The sequence below is a fragment of the Phaethon aethereus genome, assembly GCF_964289735.1.
Source record: "Phaethon aethereus genome assembly, chromosome: 3".
In the NCBI taxonomy this organism is placed as follows: Eukaryota; Metazoa; Chordata; class Aves; order Phaethontiformes; family Phaethontidae; genus Phaethon; species Phaethon aethereus.
The window spans coordinates 45,881,851-45,897,433 of NC_138576.1; the positions used below are offsets into that span (position 1 = coordinate 45,881,851).

The 15,583-nt window shown below is 43.1% G+C and overlaps 1 protein-coding gene across 6 annotated transcripts in view; it reads left to right on the forward strand.

Annotated features, from left to right (window-relative positions):
- The window catches only part of KLHL32 (kelch like family member 32), a gene marked incomplete at its 5' end in the record, with an annotated part of 95,598 nt that extends 83,659 nt beyond the window's left edge, over nucleotides 1–11,939 (forward strand). For 4 of the 6 annotated variants that reach the window (XM_081998446.1, XM_081998449.1, XM_081998447.1 and 1 more), the window contains 4 exons: nucleotides 4,394–4,452; nucleotides 6,866–7,067; nucleotides 9,558–9,652; nucleotides 11,453–11,939. In XM_081998446.1, coding sequence (XP_081854572.1) covers nucleotides 4,394–4,452; nucleotides 6,866–7,067; nucleotides 9,558–9,652; nucleotides 11,453–11,614 — 518 coding nt within the window. In that variant the 3' untranslated portion in view covers nucleotides 11,615–11,939. The remainder of the gene's footprint in view (nucleotides 1–4,393; nucleotides 4,453–6,865; nucleotides 7,068–9,557; nucleotides 9,653–11,452) is intronic. The other 2 variants (XM_081998450.1, XM_081998451.1) reach the window with 1 other exon arrangement.
- Nucleotides 11,940–15,583: the final 3,644 nt, after the last annotated feature.

Genomic DNA, 15,583 nt, shown 5'->3' on the forward strand with positions numbered 1-15,583 from the left:
ACAGTGTTTCTATTATTATTATTGTTATTATTATTATTATATTTGGATCTCACAACTTTCAAGCATGGACATTACAGGTTTGATGCTATTGGTTCTTCTTAGATTGAATGTAAACATCAGGTTTTAACGATTTAAAAAAAAAACACACCCACAAAAAAACTAGGGCTTGTGCCCCTCTTGTTTGCAGCTGGATTGCATCTGAGGTGGAACAGTGTTAATTAGAGCTGCTGGTGGTGTCTTCCACCACTTGTTAGGGTGGGAGAATATGCTCCAGCTCAGCTGTCCTCACTGCACCTGGGCTGGCTGAAGTAAAAGGCTTGCATGTTGAGGAAGGATTGTCTTGTGTTTAACACACAGATGTGTAAGAGAGGAGAGTTTTCTATTTTAAAATAGCAGAGCACCTTGAGGTGCGTGTCATGAGTTTCTATATATTCCCTGGATTTGCTGGAAGGAATACACGTGGGAGCTCTTTGCCAACATGTAGTTTTACACGTCTCCCAGCAAACTGGGATTCATGCGTGCAGCCTAGCACTTGGGGATTTCAGAGAGAGTTGTGAGATTTTCTGGGGGATTTAGATTGGATTAGATTTCTCAAGTCATGTGGGGGTCTTACTAGGACATGTTATAAATGTGGATTATTAATTTTTGATTGGGAAAATGGTGTTGAATCTACTGCCTCTCACCCTTCTCTTTTTGGAGGTGTCTTTATTGAAGGTGCTTTTTAGTGCAGTCGGGGGACTGTGATAAACCAAAATACCAAATAGTGTAACGAATCAAAACAAACCTTCCCCCTTGTGTGGGGAAGGGCTGGACAAGGTGGATCTTGGACTCCTCCAGGACCTCTCCATGTAGAGGTGCACTGTTGCATGAGTTGGGAACTTACGGGTCTTGGAGGGCTTAAAAAGCAGGGTTTACAGCCTGCAAGGAAGTGAGCAACAGTGATTGTGGCAGTGTAAAAAATTGTAAGCTCAAGGGTGGGGTGCTGGGCTTCCCATGAGTGTGTTCTTGCAGCTGTAAGAGCAAGACAGACAGGCTTGTCCTCAGCGTGCTTCTTGGCTCCTGGAAACTCTAGTCCTCAAAACAAGCCGCTCATGTCACAGCGGTGCAATCATCGCTCTCAGTTTATAAGCCCAGCGAGCACTGACAAAACTGTAAATTTTCTGTCATTTACTCATCTAGATGTTTTTTCTTTCCTTAACTGATGGTTTACTACCACATTAGCTGCTGTTGCTTGACATCAAATTTAATAGCAGGGTTTGTATTTTTAAATATTTCTTTTCAAGTGTAGTTATGATGCCTCCCTGCCTTTTTCCTCCTTCCCTCGTAGAAAGCACTGCAGAGAAGTTTAAGAAATTATCTCAGAATTACCCCTTTTTTTTTTGAGAAAGTATGTATTATTTTTAGTACCATTTAAACTTTTTTTTTTCCTTTTCCTATTTCTTAAGAGACATATTGCTCTTCTTTTGCCCTTTCCCAGCTGCCTGGAGTATTTTTAAAAAAAACAGTTCAAGAGGACATTGCAGACTTGTTAAATTTGAATTTTGGCAGAAAAATTTAAACTTTTGCTATAGCACTTCAAAGTTAGGAAGAACTTGAGTTTGAAAATTGATGCAGATATAAGATGGCATATTTAATGACAGATGTATCTATAGAAACCTGTTAAGATGCAGATTATCCCCCTGGGGAGGGGAGATCAAAACTGCCAATCTATAAAATTTACTTGTTAGGGGAAGGCATGGAATCTATCTCTGTGAGCACTTTGATTGCAGGGGACAGTGTAGCAGCATGTGGCATCATAACCTAAGAGCAGACAAATCAGCTTGATGACTTTCAAAGCCAAGAATACTGCTGGAGGCAAGGGTACTCCAGTCTAGAAGAAATTAAAACATATAGAGACTGTTATTAATTCCAGATCTATTTTTGTGTAGTCAAATCTGTATGCAAATCCTCAGCATCTCATTTTGGCAGATTAATCTAAAAGTGAAGAGCGGTATGTGAAGGGAATGTAATTGTAAAACACCACAGATGAGCAATATTGCAGGGGAAAAATGTAAGCTGTGTACTTGATATGAGGGGCTCTTTGTGAAGAGAGGCAAATAATTTTGCTTATTTGATTATTCATTATTTTACGAGGAAGCAGCCCCCTTCTTTCTCTTCTTCCTCCACATCTTTCCCCCCAAATTAAGGTGTCCTTATTGTCTGAATGAAAATACGAGACCCAGCATTGTGTTTCCGATGCATTTCCTGTAGTTTACATTCTGGAGGTAATCATCCAAATAACTATGATTTTTATTTTTCAAAATACTAATCAGACATCTCATTTTTAAAAATTATGCTAGAAGTGAAAATAAGTATGTAAAAGAAAATCAAATTACAAAGCAGATACTAGAAAAGATTGTTTCGTGCATGTGGCTGACGGCCGCTAACGCTGTGAAGGCTGCAGAGCAGTGTAGAGACAAATAACAGATTGTGAGATTAGATATGGGGACAGTCATTGCTTTCCAGTGCGCGTTCTTGCGTGTGTACTTCACAGGTGCTGTGATGGGCAGTGCGTGGCATAATGTGGTGGAAAGACTACATCTCATCGCGGCTATCTCGTAGCCTGTAAGTGCCTCTGAGCTGGGAGCTTGTGGTCCATGTGTAGGGGCCCCAGTACAGGCTGGTGCTTGCAGAGGTGTGCCCAAATAACGGCGTTACTCCTCCCTGCCACTGTGGCTGAAGAAAAGATTCTTGTCCACAGTTTCTGCTATCCATTGAGCAGGTTCTTGGCCTCCATCAAGTTACTTGAAGTGATCAAAGGGTGCATCTGTGTAGCTAAGCCCAGTAGGAGCAGATAAGCAGACAAAACCTTGGTGCCCAGTTCTCTGTATCTACTCCATGTACAGTTCACGTTTTTTGCTTTGGGCTGGATTTATTCTGGTACAAAACCATCCGAAAGACCACTTATTATTTGACACCCTTATGCTTCTGTTAGGAACTGGAGCACAACTGGTGCACATTTGGAGTGGAGATTCTGGTTTAACTTGAATGCACACCAGTATCGCCCTGCAGCCTGAAATGACGTGTGAGGGGAGTCACTTCAAAATCACAGTATGGCTCTGAACCACAATGCTGCGCTAGGTGCAGATGGAGGCTGGGAAAATGAGGATTCCCCAGCACGGAGGCATGTTAAGACTGGTTGGGGATAAAAGAAAAAATCCAGTGCTTGGGCCATAGCTCAGCCACAGGAATGAAAGCATCTCTGCTGCTGCTCTGTCTGAAACAGGGGATGTCCTCACAAAAAGCAAAGCATAAATGTAATGACAGCTGAAATTCATTCCTCATTGTTGTGGATTTTGTGGACATGCTGTTAAAACTGTAATATAAGAAGTTTGTCAGTATGAGTGCCACTGGTGTACCCTAGTTAAGTCCAGACCTCCTGGTAGGTTGAAAGGTGAGGTGCGGCTTTTAGGCTGGTCCCATCTTCCTGTGGGTCCAGGGTGGTGACAGAGGGGGACTGGGACCTGTGGCAGTGCTGCAGTGACACCACATTCCCAGGAGGCTTGAGTACACTCAAGAACATGTTTATTACAGACTTGAGACTGAAGAATTTTTCCACCAGTTTACTCAGTGAGATTTGCCATTTAAAACCAATGGAGTACAGGATGATCGGGGATTGAACAATACTTTGTTGAGGTAAATAGTTGATTGGGGTCAGATTCTGTTCCAGGATTTTCTGAGGTGCTTTATACCCTGCTTTCCAAACATTATTGAAAGGTATGTATGCTAAATGGTAGTGTTGTTTCTGGTCGCTATAGAGGAGCGTCCCAACATAAGTCTACAATTAAACCAGGAGCTGTTCTTTCTGTAATACAGACTAAATGCAGAATTTCCTTCACATATATAGGTGAGTGTAGTTGCACAGGGTTGCGCTATGCTTTCCAGCTGGCAGTGGTGTCCCACGTCACGCTCCTCGTTAGGCAGAGCTCCCCTCCGACATCTTCCTTCTCTCTGACGCAAGTCCACCTCCTCCTCCTTTAAACCATGTCACACACTGCACGCTCCTTGGAACAGGGATGAGTTTTATCTTCATGTCTTGAGGACCACTGAATGCACAGTCATTTATTAACAGATCAATTTTTATCTCGTTTTTAGCCCATAGAATTAGCTTTACAAAGGAAGTGTGTGGGGGGGTGTTTGTTGTTGCTATTTTCTGTTTATAGATGTTTGACAAACGTGCTACTTATTACCTTGTAACCAGATTAAAAAATGCAGTGGAATGGAAGCATAAGTGGTGGTATGCAATGTAATTATGTCAGCAAATGAACCCTAGAACTGGTTCTTTTGCTGTACCTGATCTTGGTTCTGGGTTTGCTTATATGAAGAAATGTAACCTGTATAAACTCTTTCATAGGAGGAGTAACAAATACTGCACAGTATCAAAACAGGCTCATGGTCTATGATCCTAAGCAGGTGGGTATCTGTGTTGTATGTGTTTTTCTCATATGTTTTGCTTCAAACACGTCTCTTAGCAAATACATACAATGATTTTGTAAGGCTAAAAATGCTGACTGTTTGAGTTAATGGTGTTTTAAATTCACTTTGTACTGATGTCCGAGTTTAACAGAGTAATGGAGACCCTGACTTTCTATTATATTTTGTAAGCCTGCAGGTGTTAGGAACATCTAGATTAAATACAGAAATGTGCTTTAAATCCCCTGTATTTATTAGTATTTATTTTGTTTGTTCATTTTTTTTGTAATCCAGCAGCCCAGGGCAACATACACTCAAAGCCAGTGTCACAAAACTGCTCCTTGTCATTGGCATTTCTGCTTTGAATTGCATGTATGGGCTTTTTGTTTTCTGTGTACTTTCAGAACTACAGTACCTGGCCGTGACTTATGCTGCTGACTGCAAGGGTGCCTATCATTTCATTACCCAAGCACCTAAAATATCTTTTAGGGATTATTTCATACATTATGTATGTGTTTTGATTAGGTTAGCATGGCTCGGTAACCATTTCAGAGGGTTAGGGCATGGTTATGCCCTCTTGCTTGTATTAGGAATTAAAAGTCCTAAGCTTGCAATCAGAGTTGCATAGCCTGATTTACACCCGTGCAGAGGAGTATTGACGTTTCTGATTATAGCATAGGGGCTTTGATTGCCGTATTTGGAACCAAATTGTGCCAGGAGATACTTCCACGCGCTTCCCACTGGCTTCTAGCACATACGGGCCCTGAAGCAGAAAGCAGGCAACGACACACCTGCCTCTTTCTTTTTGAGGTGCGGTTTTAGGCATCGATTGTACTAATGCTGACTCTGTCCTAAATCCAAGTAGTAGTTCCAGGCAGCAATCTTATTTTGCTTATGAGGGGGACACTCTTATGGATACTGTGTCTCTACTCTGTGTCTTTTCCTTTGATGCCTTACTTGCCGGTGTGAAAGTTGCACCCCGAAATACCAGTGGCAGGGCTCCTTCAGCGTGCCGTCCCGACAGCGAGAAACCCGGCCTGGTGCGTAAAGAGTTACAGAGGAAGTGTGCGCTCGCATTCTTCAAATGAGGCCCGCTTCGTGTTTGTACACACAAGCTCTTTTTAAAAATTCTGCTGGCATATTGTTTACGGTGGGTACTGGAAACCATCACATCTGCTTGCATCTCGCACAGAATCTCAATAACTCTATCATTCGGCACCGGCGCTTGCTTCTGCGCGAGGCCTTTGTGGCGAGTCGATAATGCCTGCCATCTGCCACAGAGCACACAGCTACCTGCCAACAAGCCGGCTGGGGTGACCTCTGCGTCCCCACCACTGATTAGTATTCACACGCCGGCTTATTAGAAATGACCCCACCAGGCCCCTCTGTTTCCCTGCCTTTGCGGCGCTTCGCGGCTCACCTGGCAGGCACTGCAGTGGAGGAAGCTAAAGATATAATCAGGGGATGCGGGCAGGCTTTGCAAAGCAGATGGTGTCTATAGTCTGGTGTTAAGAGACTGGACTACTAATGCAAACATTAATGCCTAATATTCAGCTATTACCCAGTGAAATGTATAGCTATATATTGCGGAGGTTAAAAGGCAATGGTATTAGAGGCTCTTGAGTTACCGCGAGCGCTAGCACGTGCAACGCAAAGAATTTCCTCACAGATTTTAACTTCCTCCGCTTAAATAAATTAATCTCATCCATTGCCAGGTTGTTTGATTTGGTAAGCGTAGCAATTGTTTTCTTAGGTTTGAAAGACTGTGCTTTAATCCCTCTTCTTGCGTGTCCTCTTGCCCCTCCCCTGAACAGGTAGAGTTCTTGAATATTGTTAACCAGGAAGAAAAATATGCAAAAGGATGTTACTTTGTAAGTGCCCACAATTAAAGGGTTAGCATTAAACCAAATACGTGAATCATTTGAGAAGATTCTTTAGGAAATTATTTTTCCCTGTTGCTTCATTCCCCAAGGATAAGATCAAATAAGCTTCTGAATAACAAAAGGTAGAAGAATCTCTCTTCTCATAACAGAGCTAGTTGGTACAGATAATTTTAGTGCTGTATACAAAAAAGACATCTAATAGTCTTACTTAAGGAGGATTTGCTATGGAATTATAAAGAAGCAAAACAAGCTTTGAAACCTGATGAGCTAAACAGAAAAAATACAGAGCAAGAAATACTATTAAATTAATTAATTTAAATGTGAGAACTGTAAACCACGGGTTGAAAGTTCAGTATGTCTAGTCAGTGTTATAACCAACACAGATGTTTAACATATGAACAACACAAGTATATACGCTTGTGATTTCTGGCCAAGGGTAAGGAGAACACCAGTAACCAGGCTACTATTATTGTATGACTAGTATAGGTATGCCTTTGAGCAGTGCTGAGACAGGTTCTCTCTCTTTCCAGAATAAGTGGTTAAGCCGTAGCCCGATGTTGCAGAGGAGAGTGTATCACTCCATGGCTGCTGTCCAAAGGAAACTTTACGTGTTAGGTGGAAATGATCTGGACTACAACAATGATCGGATCCTGGTTCGGCATATAGACTCCTACAGTATAGACGCTGACCAGTGGACACGTTGCAGCTTCAACATGTTGACAGGCAAGTATTGTACACCAAAAGGGGAAACTCTCTACTATTAAAACAAAACACCAATTCTTTTCCCTTTAGATGCCTTTAGTATATGGAACTCCACGACTTTGCTGCAATTGCTTCCGATTTAGGCACCTTTGTTGGCCAACAAGACACTTGTGATTACTCTTCTGGCATTCAGTATTCTACAAAACATTAGCTTTAGGTCATTGTAGACTTAAGTTTTTAAGAAAGTGCACATAAACTTAATTTAATTAAGCAATCAAAAAAAATTTGTCACAGTATTACCAGTACTTTTGTTTCTCCAAAAGCTTGCCTGCAGTGGTAGATTTAGCTCCCTGTTTGAGTGTACAACAGGCAGATATGTTGGAGGATGTTGAGGTGCTGGAGTGTGTCCAGAGAAGGGCAACGAAGCTGGTGAGGGGTCTGGAGCACAAGTCTTATGAGGAGCGGCTGAGGGAACTGGGGTTGTTCAGTCGGGAGAAGAGGAGGCTGAGGGGAGACTTTATCGCTTTCTACAACTACCTGAAAGGGGGTTGTGGCAACGTGGGTGCCAAGTAACTAGTGATAGGATGAGAGGATATGGCCTCAAGTTGTGACAGGGGAGGTTTAGACTAGATATTAGGAAAAAACTTCTTCACCAAGAGAGTGGCCAAGCATTGGAACAGGCTGCCCAGGGAGGTGGTGCAGTCACCATCTCTGGAAGTATTCAAAAAATGTGTGGACGTGGCGCTTCGGGTTAACGGTTGGACTTGATTATCTTGAAGGTCCTTCCAACCTTAGCGATTCTGTGATTCTGTGTGATTCTGTCTCTACCATGGTAACACCATTTTGTAGTGCTTTCTGCTAGCATTATAGGGCAAAGCTTTCATTGAAATCCATTAACCATCACTTATTTCTAAACAGTATCTTGTAATAAATTGCCTGAAAGGAGGTGTCTTTGCTGGAATTCTGCTGATGAGTTGAGCAGCTCAGTTAGCTACAGGATCTGTAAAGTTCTTCTTGACGGTCATTAGGAAGAACTGTTACAGTAGTAACTCGCAAAGTGCTGCAACTCACTGTCCTTGCCACACAGTCCACCAAATTTCACCACCACCTGATACAATTCCCAGATGTGCAACCCTTCAACTCCCTGAGAGAGACAGGCATGTGACACATTCTCAGAGTAGCACCAACAGTAGCTCTGCAGAAAAGTATGGATTTCCAGGACAGGATGGCATTAATGTTGGGGCCACTTTTGGAGACTTGGAGCTCAATTAGTAACAGTACTGGCTGCCAAAAAAGTTTCAGTGCAGACTGCTGTAGGAGTCCTAGAACTGAGCCTGCCTCACTTTTCATCCTTTTCCATTTGGCGTTGCATTGATTTCTGAGATATACCACTGAAAAGGCTACAAAGGGTGTAAGAGCTTAACTAGAAGCTCAGGATAGCTAAAACACTATGTCGGAGAAACCAACATCTGACAAATAAGACATTTATGACAATAAGACAGAATGACCTTATGTCATTTTCCTCCTGGTAGGTTAAAAAGCTTCTCTAGTGGCAACTTTGTTCTTTAAGATATTGCATTGGGCTTCTTAATCTATGGGATCTGGAGAAGGGTTGGTTGGTTTCTGAGTCATGTCATCAGAGTACTTCATAGACATTGGGGAGAGGGGCGTGGATTAAACAGGAGTTACGCATTGTCAGATAGAATTAGTTTTTCATGTCCCTTTTGCTCTCCAGTTAATTGTTTTATTTTCTTATCTGGAGGAATTGACAGCCTTTGAGAAGGACATCATCTGATTTGCAACAACAAAAGCACTGGCACCACAGGCACCCTCGTTCTGGAGCTGACACTATACCACTAAATGCTGTGAGATAGTAGCCTGTCCTCAGATACAACCTGATGGGTTGTTTCCACAACCTGTGCTTAAGAAGCCATCTAAGCCTTTCTTTGCATCTCTGCAACTGGTGGTAAATGTGCCCATTGCACTGTGTAGTGCAGGTTTTTTTAAGGCTGTATTTGTCCTTCCAAACTTTTTCAGGAGACCGTTGCTATGGGAATGAGCTTGCACAGCAGCTTCTGCAATTTTCACCATACTTGTACCTGGAGGAACGGGCGGGTGAATAGGTGTGGGCAGAACTTGAAGAGGTGTTCAGCTCTCTCGGTTTACCTGTCTGTTTGGATGTATGTGTGTGATAGTAGCTGAAAGGCAGGCAGGGAGCTCGCCTATCTCCTATGAAATACATGCGTATAAAAACCTGCACCATTGAGGAGACACCAGATGGTCCCCTGCACAGCCTGTTTATTGCTCATCCGGGGTGTCTCTCCGGACAGCACCGTATGGGGCTCCCACAGAGAGCAAAAAACAGCCCTCACACTTCACCTTCGCTGTTGCACGTTGTGAATTCTGAAACAGGCAAGTTACTGCCAAGTACATTTGCATTGTGTTACAGAACTCCAACATTTGGTGCTAAAAGGGTTAATTAAACACTGAAAGTGGTTTCTATTTCCTCTTTTGCTTTAGGTCAAAATGAGTCTGGAGTCGCCGTCCACAATGGTAGAATATATTTAGTTGGTGGCTATTCTATTTGGACAAATGAGCCTTTGGCATGTATCCAAGTGAGTGATTTAGGTTTCTTTTAAAGTCTTTTCCAATAATTTTGCAAGGATAATGTTTTGCACAGTGGTTATTCAAAAGGCAAAATCCATGTAAAGTGGAGAGGTTAAGGATGTTTCTTATGCAGCCACTGAACCTGCATAAACACAGAGAGGAAATACTGTGGATATTAAAACTATTTTCAGATGAGCCATTAGATCCAATTATTCTAAGATATTCTAATAAAACAGGGTTGAGGAGTCTCTCCTTTGGCAAGCTTTGGGTAAAATAGTGAGTATATATTCTCAGGTTACACTATCAAGCTCAAAAGTAAGAGAGTTGCAGAAATGGATGATGGGGCATGGGCTAACAATTTTTTCAGCCCATCGTGTGATTTTTTTTCTCTACACGTTGTCTTTCTGAAGAGCAGCCAAAGTTAACAAAGTTTTCCTTTGACAAAGTTTAGTCAGCCTGCAACCTGCCCTAGTGCTTACTGCTTCAAAGCTCGAATGGGAGTTTTTGATCCCTGCTGTAGGCAAAAGGTGGTGCAACAAACTCTTCTGCTCTCTCATCTTGTGTAAGAGCAGCTTGCCTGCAGATCCATGGCTTTCAGATATTCCAGTGCAGAAACTAGGAATTCTTATCTTTCTGCATTTTTCTGAGTGAAGCAAATCTGTATCACAGCAATTTGTGACTGGCTGGGCAGTTACAGATGGAAACTTTTGTTTACATCTCAGTTTCTGCACTTTTGCTGATAAACAACATTTTCATTAGCTTCTACCTAAGGATTTCAGGATTTCACCTCCAAACTGCCCCATAAGGCTAGAAGTTAGACTTAGCATAAGAAAGGAATGTATTAGATGTCAAGCGGCTGGTCTTATAATGAACACTTACTAGCATGGCTTTGTAAAGAATAGATCATGCAAGATAAGGAGTTAAAACCATGTTCTGGTCATAGTATAATTTTGTTTTACTAAATTGTTGGATACCGTACCTAACAACTGGTATTGGAAAAATTAATTCAAACTGGCTTCACTAGCTGACATGCAGTGCTACAGATGGAATAATAGCACAATGTCAAGGCAGTGGTTGTACCCCACCAACACGTTCATTTATAATCAGCAGGTACTTTGCAGTATTGCACCTCGGTTTAAATACTGCTTAGTGACAAGTGAAAATGATCCTGGGGTCTTGCTTTCTTAAATAGACATTTGTCCACATCCCCAAACAGGTTGTGAACTGGCAGCCTGCCCATGACAGTCGTCGTGTTAAAGGAAAAAGAAGTATGAGTGCTTTGGCAGAGCTGTGTGTGCTGCCCCTTCTCTGTTGTTGGCAGTGTGCCTGACTTTAACCAGTAAAACTAGCCCTTTTATCTTCAAATTCAGCAAATTTGAGGTTGCGCTTTCCTTTGGAAGAAAAAAATCCACTTTTTCCATATCTCTTAATTTTCTTTAAGTCATTCATTTATTTGGCCTATCCAGCTTCGATAGAGGTCCCTTGCTCCCTATATAGCACCAAGCTGAGAAATGATTCATACTATGTGGTAACAGCAGCATTTCTGTGCAGAGCCCTACTTGTATGGTTGCACGTTCTGCTGCCAGGAAGCAAGATCCAGTGTCACTGTCTGCTACTGAGTGCCTGAGCTGGTGTAAGATTTGGGTGATGAGGACAGCAATAGATCACCAGATCCATAAATACAGTCTAAAAATGATCTGAAACTTCCTTTCTGTTGGGATTTAGTACATATATGTGGTGTGTGCCAGCAAAGTTATTTCAGCTTTCTTTTGTGATCCCTGAAATATTTTGTGTGCTTTGACCTGCAGGTGCTGGATGTTAGCAAGGAGGGGAAGGAAGAAGTATTCTACGGGCCTACACTCCCCTTCGCTTCCAATGGAATAGCAGCGTGCTTTCTTCCAGCTCCTTATTTCACATGCCCCAACCTTCAGACTCTGCAAGTGCCTCACCACAGGATTGGCACAATGTGAGACAAGGAATGTGCATGTTGTAAAATCAGGAGCAGAGGGGAAAAAAAAAAAAATCAAACCCCATGTATAGAAGTGTTCCTATGGATTGGTGAAAAAATCAATCCTCACGGGCTGCTGCTTTACCTTCACACATTTGTCTTAAAGTTGGATCACAACAGGCAGGAAGGAAGCTACAAAAACTGGCTGCAGTTTCTCTCGCCTGTCTCAGATGTAGAAGCATATACATGAGAGCGTTTGGCATTTCTGCTGGTGACTACTTGCTACCTGTCTCTACTTCTTTTCCTTATGCAACTTTGTAAGGCATTGTGAATGCTCTCATCTCCTCCTGGGCTGCTCTTCTTTGGAGTCTGCACGTTCAGGTGTTCACCAGTGGTACTTTCAAAGCTGATAGAAAGCTGTGTTTATGTTGACAAAGGTGATATAATACTATGGTAATTATGCAACTTACTCAATACCTTTGGCAAAAAGAATAACAAATGTGTTCACTTCCAATTCCAAATGCCATAATTTACAGGTTCTCATTTAATAATACTTCATTTGAAATTTAAATACTGCAAAGCAGATTAAAACAAAAATAAAACATAAACAAGCCCTATAGTATATGAGGAACAGATAAAAATCCTCTGCTGAAAGACAAAGACACCGAAGCCTCATGGTTAAACCCAAGTCTGAACTGAATGTGTTCGTCTGAGAATCTAAACATCATTTGGGATGTCATTTACCAAGGTCTACTATCAAATAAATGTTACCTTCTGTCATATGATCAATTCCTCCTGACAGCTGCAGTCTTTTAATGGTGGAGAACAGCCTCTTTACTGTATAATTAAAATGTGCCATTTACTTAATATTTTTAATATCCAGTTTGCAAGGGGTCACCACATTTACAATTATCAACGAACAGCCTCATTTTGTCCAACATATGGTCCCACAAATCACTGGTCTCCAGAGGCTAAACAGGTGTAGAACAATGTCAATATTTATTTATTTATTCTTTCAGTTTATATAGTGTCTCCATTCCACACTCCAGGCATATGCCATTTCACAATAAATACTCTAACCTATTATGTTTTGGCTTTGCTTGGCTACTGCAGCCCCTGTCTCTTACTTCTGTCTTTTATTTACATATCTAAAAACAGCTTCAATGTTTGTAAATATTAACCAAGCATGTAATTAAATCTTTCTCTACTTATGATTTATGGGTACTCTGCACTTCTCTGCCTTACCTACTGATCTGTTCCCTGCCAGTGTGCTATCTGAGCAGACCTATGAAATTCCTACTGACACTCATGCAAATGCTATGTGCCGAATATGCCGCAGCAACAGCCTGCGCTTGCTGGACAGGAACGGGTTCGACTTAGTCCAGTGAGCAGTGTTTCCAAATCAAATGCATCTTCTAACTTTTCAGGGTCTGGTTAGTGATACAGGGAGGTGAACTTTTTCACTTGATGCCATTTCCATCTCCAGCTGGGCAGTGTACTCACAGAACATCACCTTTCCTTTTCCAGTCATTTTCATGTTAGAAAGTTGTGTGGGGTTTTTTTTTCTGAGCTTTCTCACTCTCATTGCCTAGAGCAGAGCTGCAGCTGCACAGTCTTCGCTTGGCACGCTAACGTGAGTGCCGACGACGTCTCCCTCTGCACACAAAGCAAGCCTACATCCAGGCAGTACTTCTCTCTGACTTCACAAGAGGCTGTGTGAAGGCTTGTGAATAGGCTGTGCATCAGGATTGTTTGGTTGGTTGGTTGGTTGAATTCCTTTGATCTCCTGGAAATCAGCATGCACGGGCCAGCTCTCGTACTGGCCATTTACACTTTCAAAATCTGACTCTTGCCCCGTGTGGGCTGCAGGGCCCAGGCCCGGCAGTTATTCGGAGTTCTGCTGGTGTGTGATTTGCAAGGGACACGAGCATTACACGTCTTGTTTTCAAGAGGAGGGTGGCTAAATAATCAAAAAGTGTGTGTAGAGATCCTTGGGGCTGTGAGCCTCCTCCTGGAGTACTACACCAGGTGAGGGATCAGCTTTCTCTCTGGGTGCAGAACTGACGTATACTTTCTATACTGCAGGTGCTGGGAGCCTTTGTAAAGCCCGGTGCACTTCCAGACAGTGCAAAGTAGGTTTTGCATGCCTAAGCTTAGTTTTGAGGCTTTTGTCCTCAGGCCTCATAGCTTACCACAGCTGTAGCTATGAAATCATTTCTAAACTGCTCCTTCTGGAGAGCGAGGGATTACGAGGGATCTGGCCGGCTACTGCGCGGCGGCGGCAAGCTGCGACAGAGGCCCGGGTTTGAGACGCGGAGGAGGGCGGCTTCCCTGTGCAAAGCGGCATGTGCCTCTTGGTTGGAGGACTGAAAGGCAGGGCTGTGTGGCAAGAACGTTATTTATCATGTTTGTTCTGCCCTTTCGACGCTTTTACTGTTCCGGTTGTTATCACCAATTGTCTGTACTGGTGAATAGCACTTTTAAACAGCTGTGCAATTGCATTAAATTAGTTAAGGATACCACAGCCACAGAGCCTCAGGAAAACACATATGCTCCTATTGGTGTCAGGATTCTGCTCTGGCTCTTAATCATCAGGCTCCACTGATGACAGAGAAGTCTTTCATGACAACCTCTTGGCCCCTAAGTTTTTGTGCCACACTTTCCTATCTGTGTCTTTCTGCTTTTGCTTGTAGGACCTACAGGACAGATGAGGGTGCTTTGCTGCACCTGAAGTCAGAAAATGGCACATAGCCCTTGCCAGGTGAGCAAACCCGGTTATGTATTGCCAGGTAAGAAAAGAGAGCGGTGTTGATGCCAGAGCAGGCAGAGAGCGCGCTGGTGCCAGCAGCGGCTCTGCTCGGGCTGAGGGGTCTCTGCCAGCGAGGAGCCGGGGCTGGGAGAGCAAGGCTGGCTTCACCCGCCGCCCCCCCGCAGTGTGGGGTCCTGCTGGCACAGGCAGCCCAGTGAGCTGAAGCTTCTGAATCAGCATGTCCTTGCTCAGCCATTTTTCCATTTGGTGTCTGAAACTGCATCGGTTGCAGGCTCCTGTGTGCGAGCTCCACATCCGCCTCCACTCTTCTCAATTTTGCACCACTTTTGGCAAACGTAAGCCTTTGAATCCGACCATTGTTCCTGCCCAAGCTACCAATTTTGGTACGTACCTCTGAAACGTAGTTTAGGTTAGTTTTTCCACAGAGCCTTAAAGCTGTCCATAATAAAAATATTTCCATGCTTGATGGTTCTGTTACTAGAGTCAGATCAGCATCGCGTGAGAGCAGCTGCTGACACAAGTCACTCGGGTTCCCAGGCAACTGGTAAGAACTCACTGGTGCTTCGGGAAAGAGGTATCCTTGCAACTGAATAATGCAGCAGCAGCTACTGACTGTCAAGTTTGGAAGTCAGTGCAGTTGTGTGCCCTGAATTCCTTAGATTTACAGATTAAAGCTACTTAGGTCTGCAGCTAAGCTTTTGGGACACAAGGTCTTGAGAGCTGTAGTAAAGAGCCTTTGCACTTCTATACCTGTCCTGTGATCTCCTTTTTTTGGGCCATTCCCCGTAAAGATTACTATTTCATCTTTTATACAGCATACTTCACCTGTCCTAAGGTGTGTTACCAGCTCCTCTTAGCTATAAATAACCACAATGGCAATCAGCTGTTTTGTGCTTTTCATCCAAAAAAGAGACAATCTCCAGAAGCAGCAGCACCACCAGCCTCCTCTGCCCCTTTGGTCTCTATGGAGCATTTCCCACCCAAGCACTGACTAAAGCCAGACTTTCGTGTTACGAGCCAGCATGCAGCAAATCTGCTTCCGTGCACTACCGCGTTTGTAATCCTTGCATTTCTAATTGTGGCTTACCATTTTCTTCTTAGCTTAGTAGCTTTCAGGGAAAGTATCTGCCTCTCAGAATAGTTGAGACTTCTGTAACTCTTTTTCCTCGAAGTTTTGCCTTCCCCAGTTACCCTCCCCCAAACCTGTACAGACATTTAGTA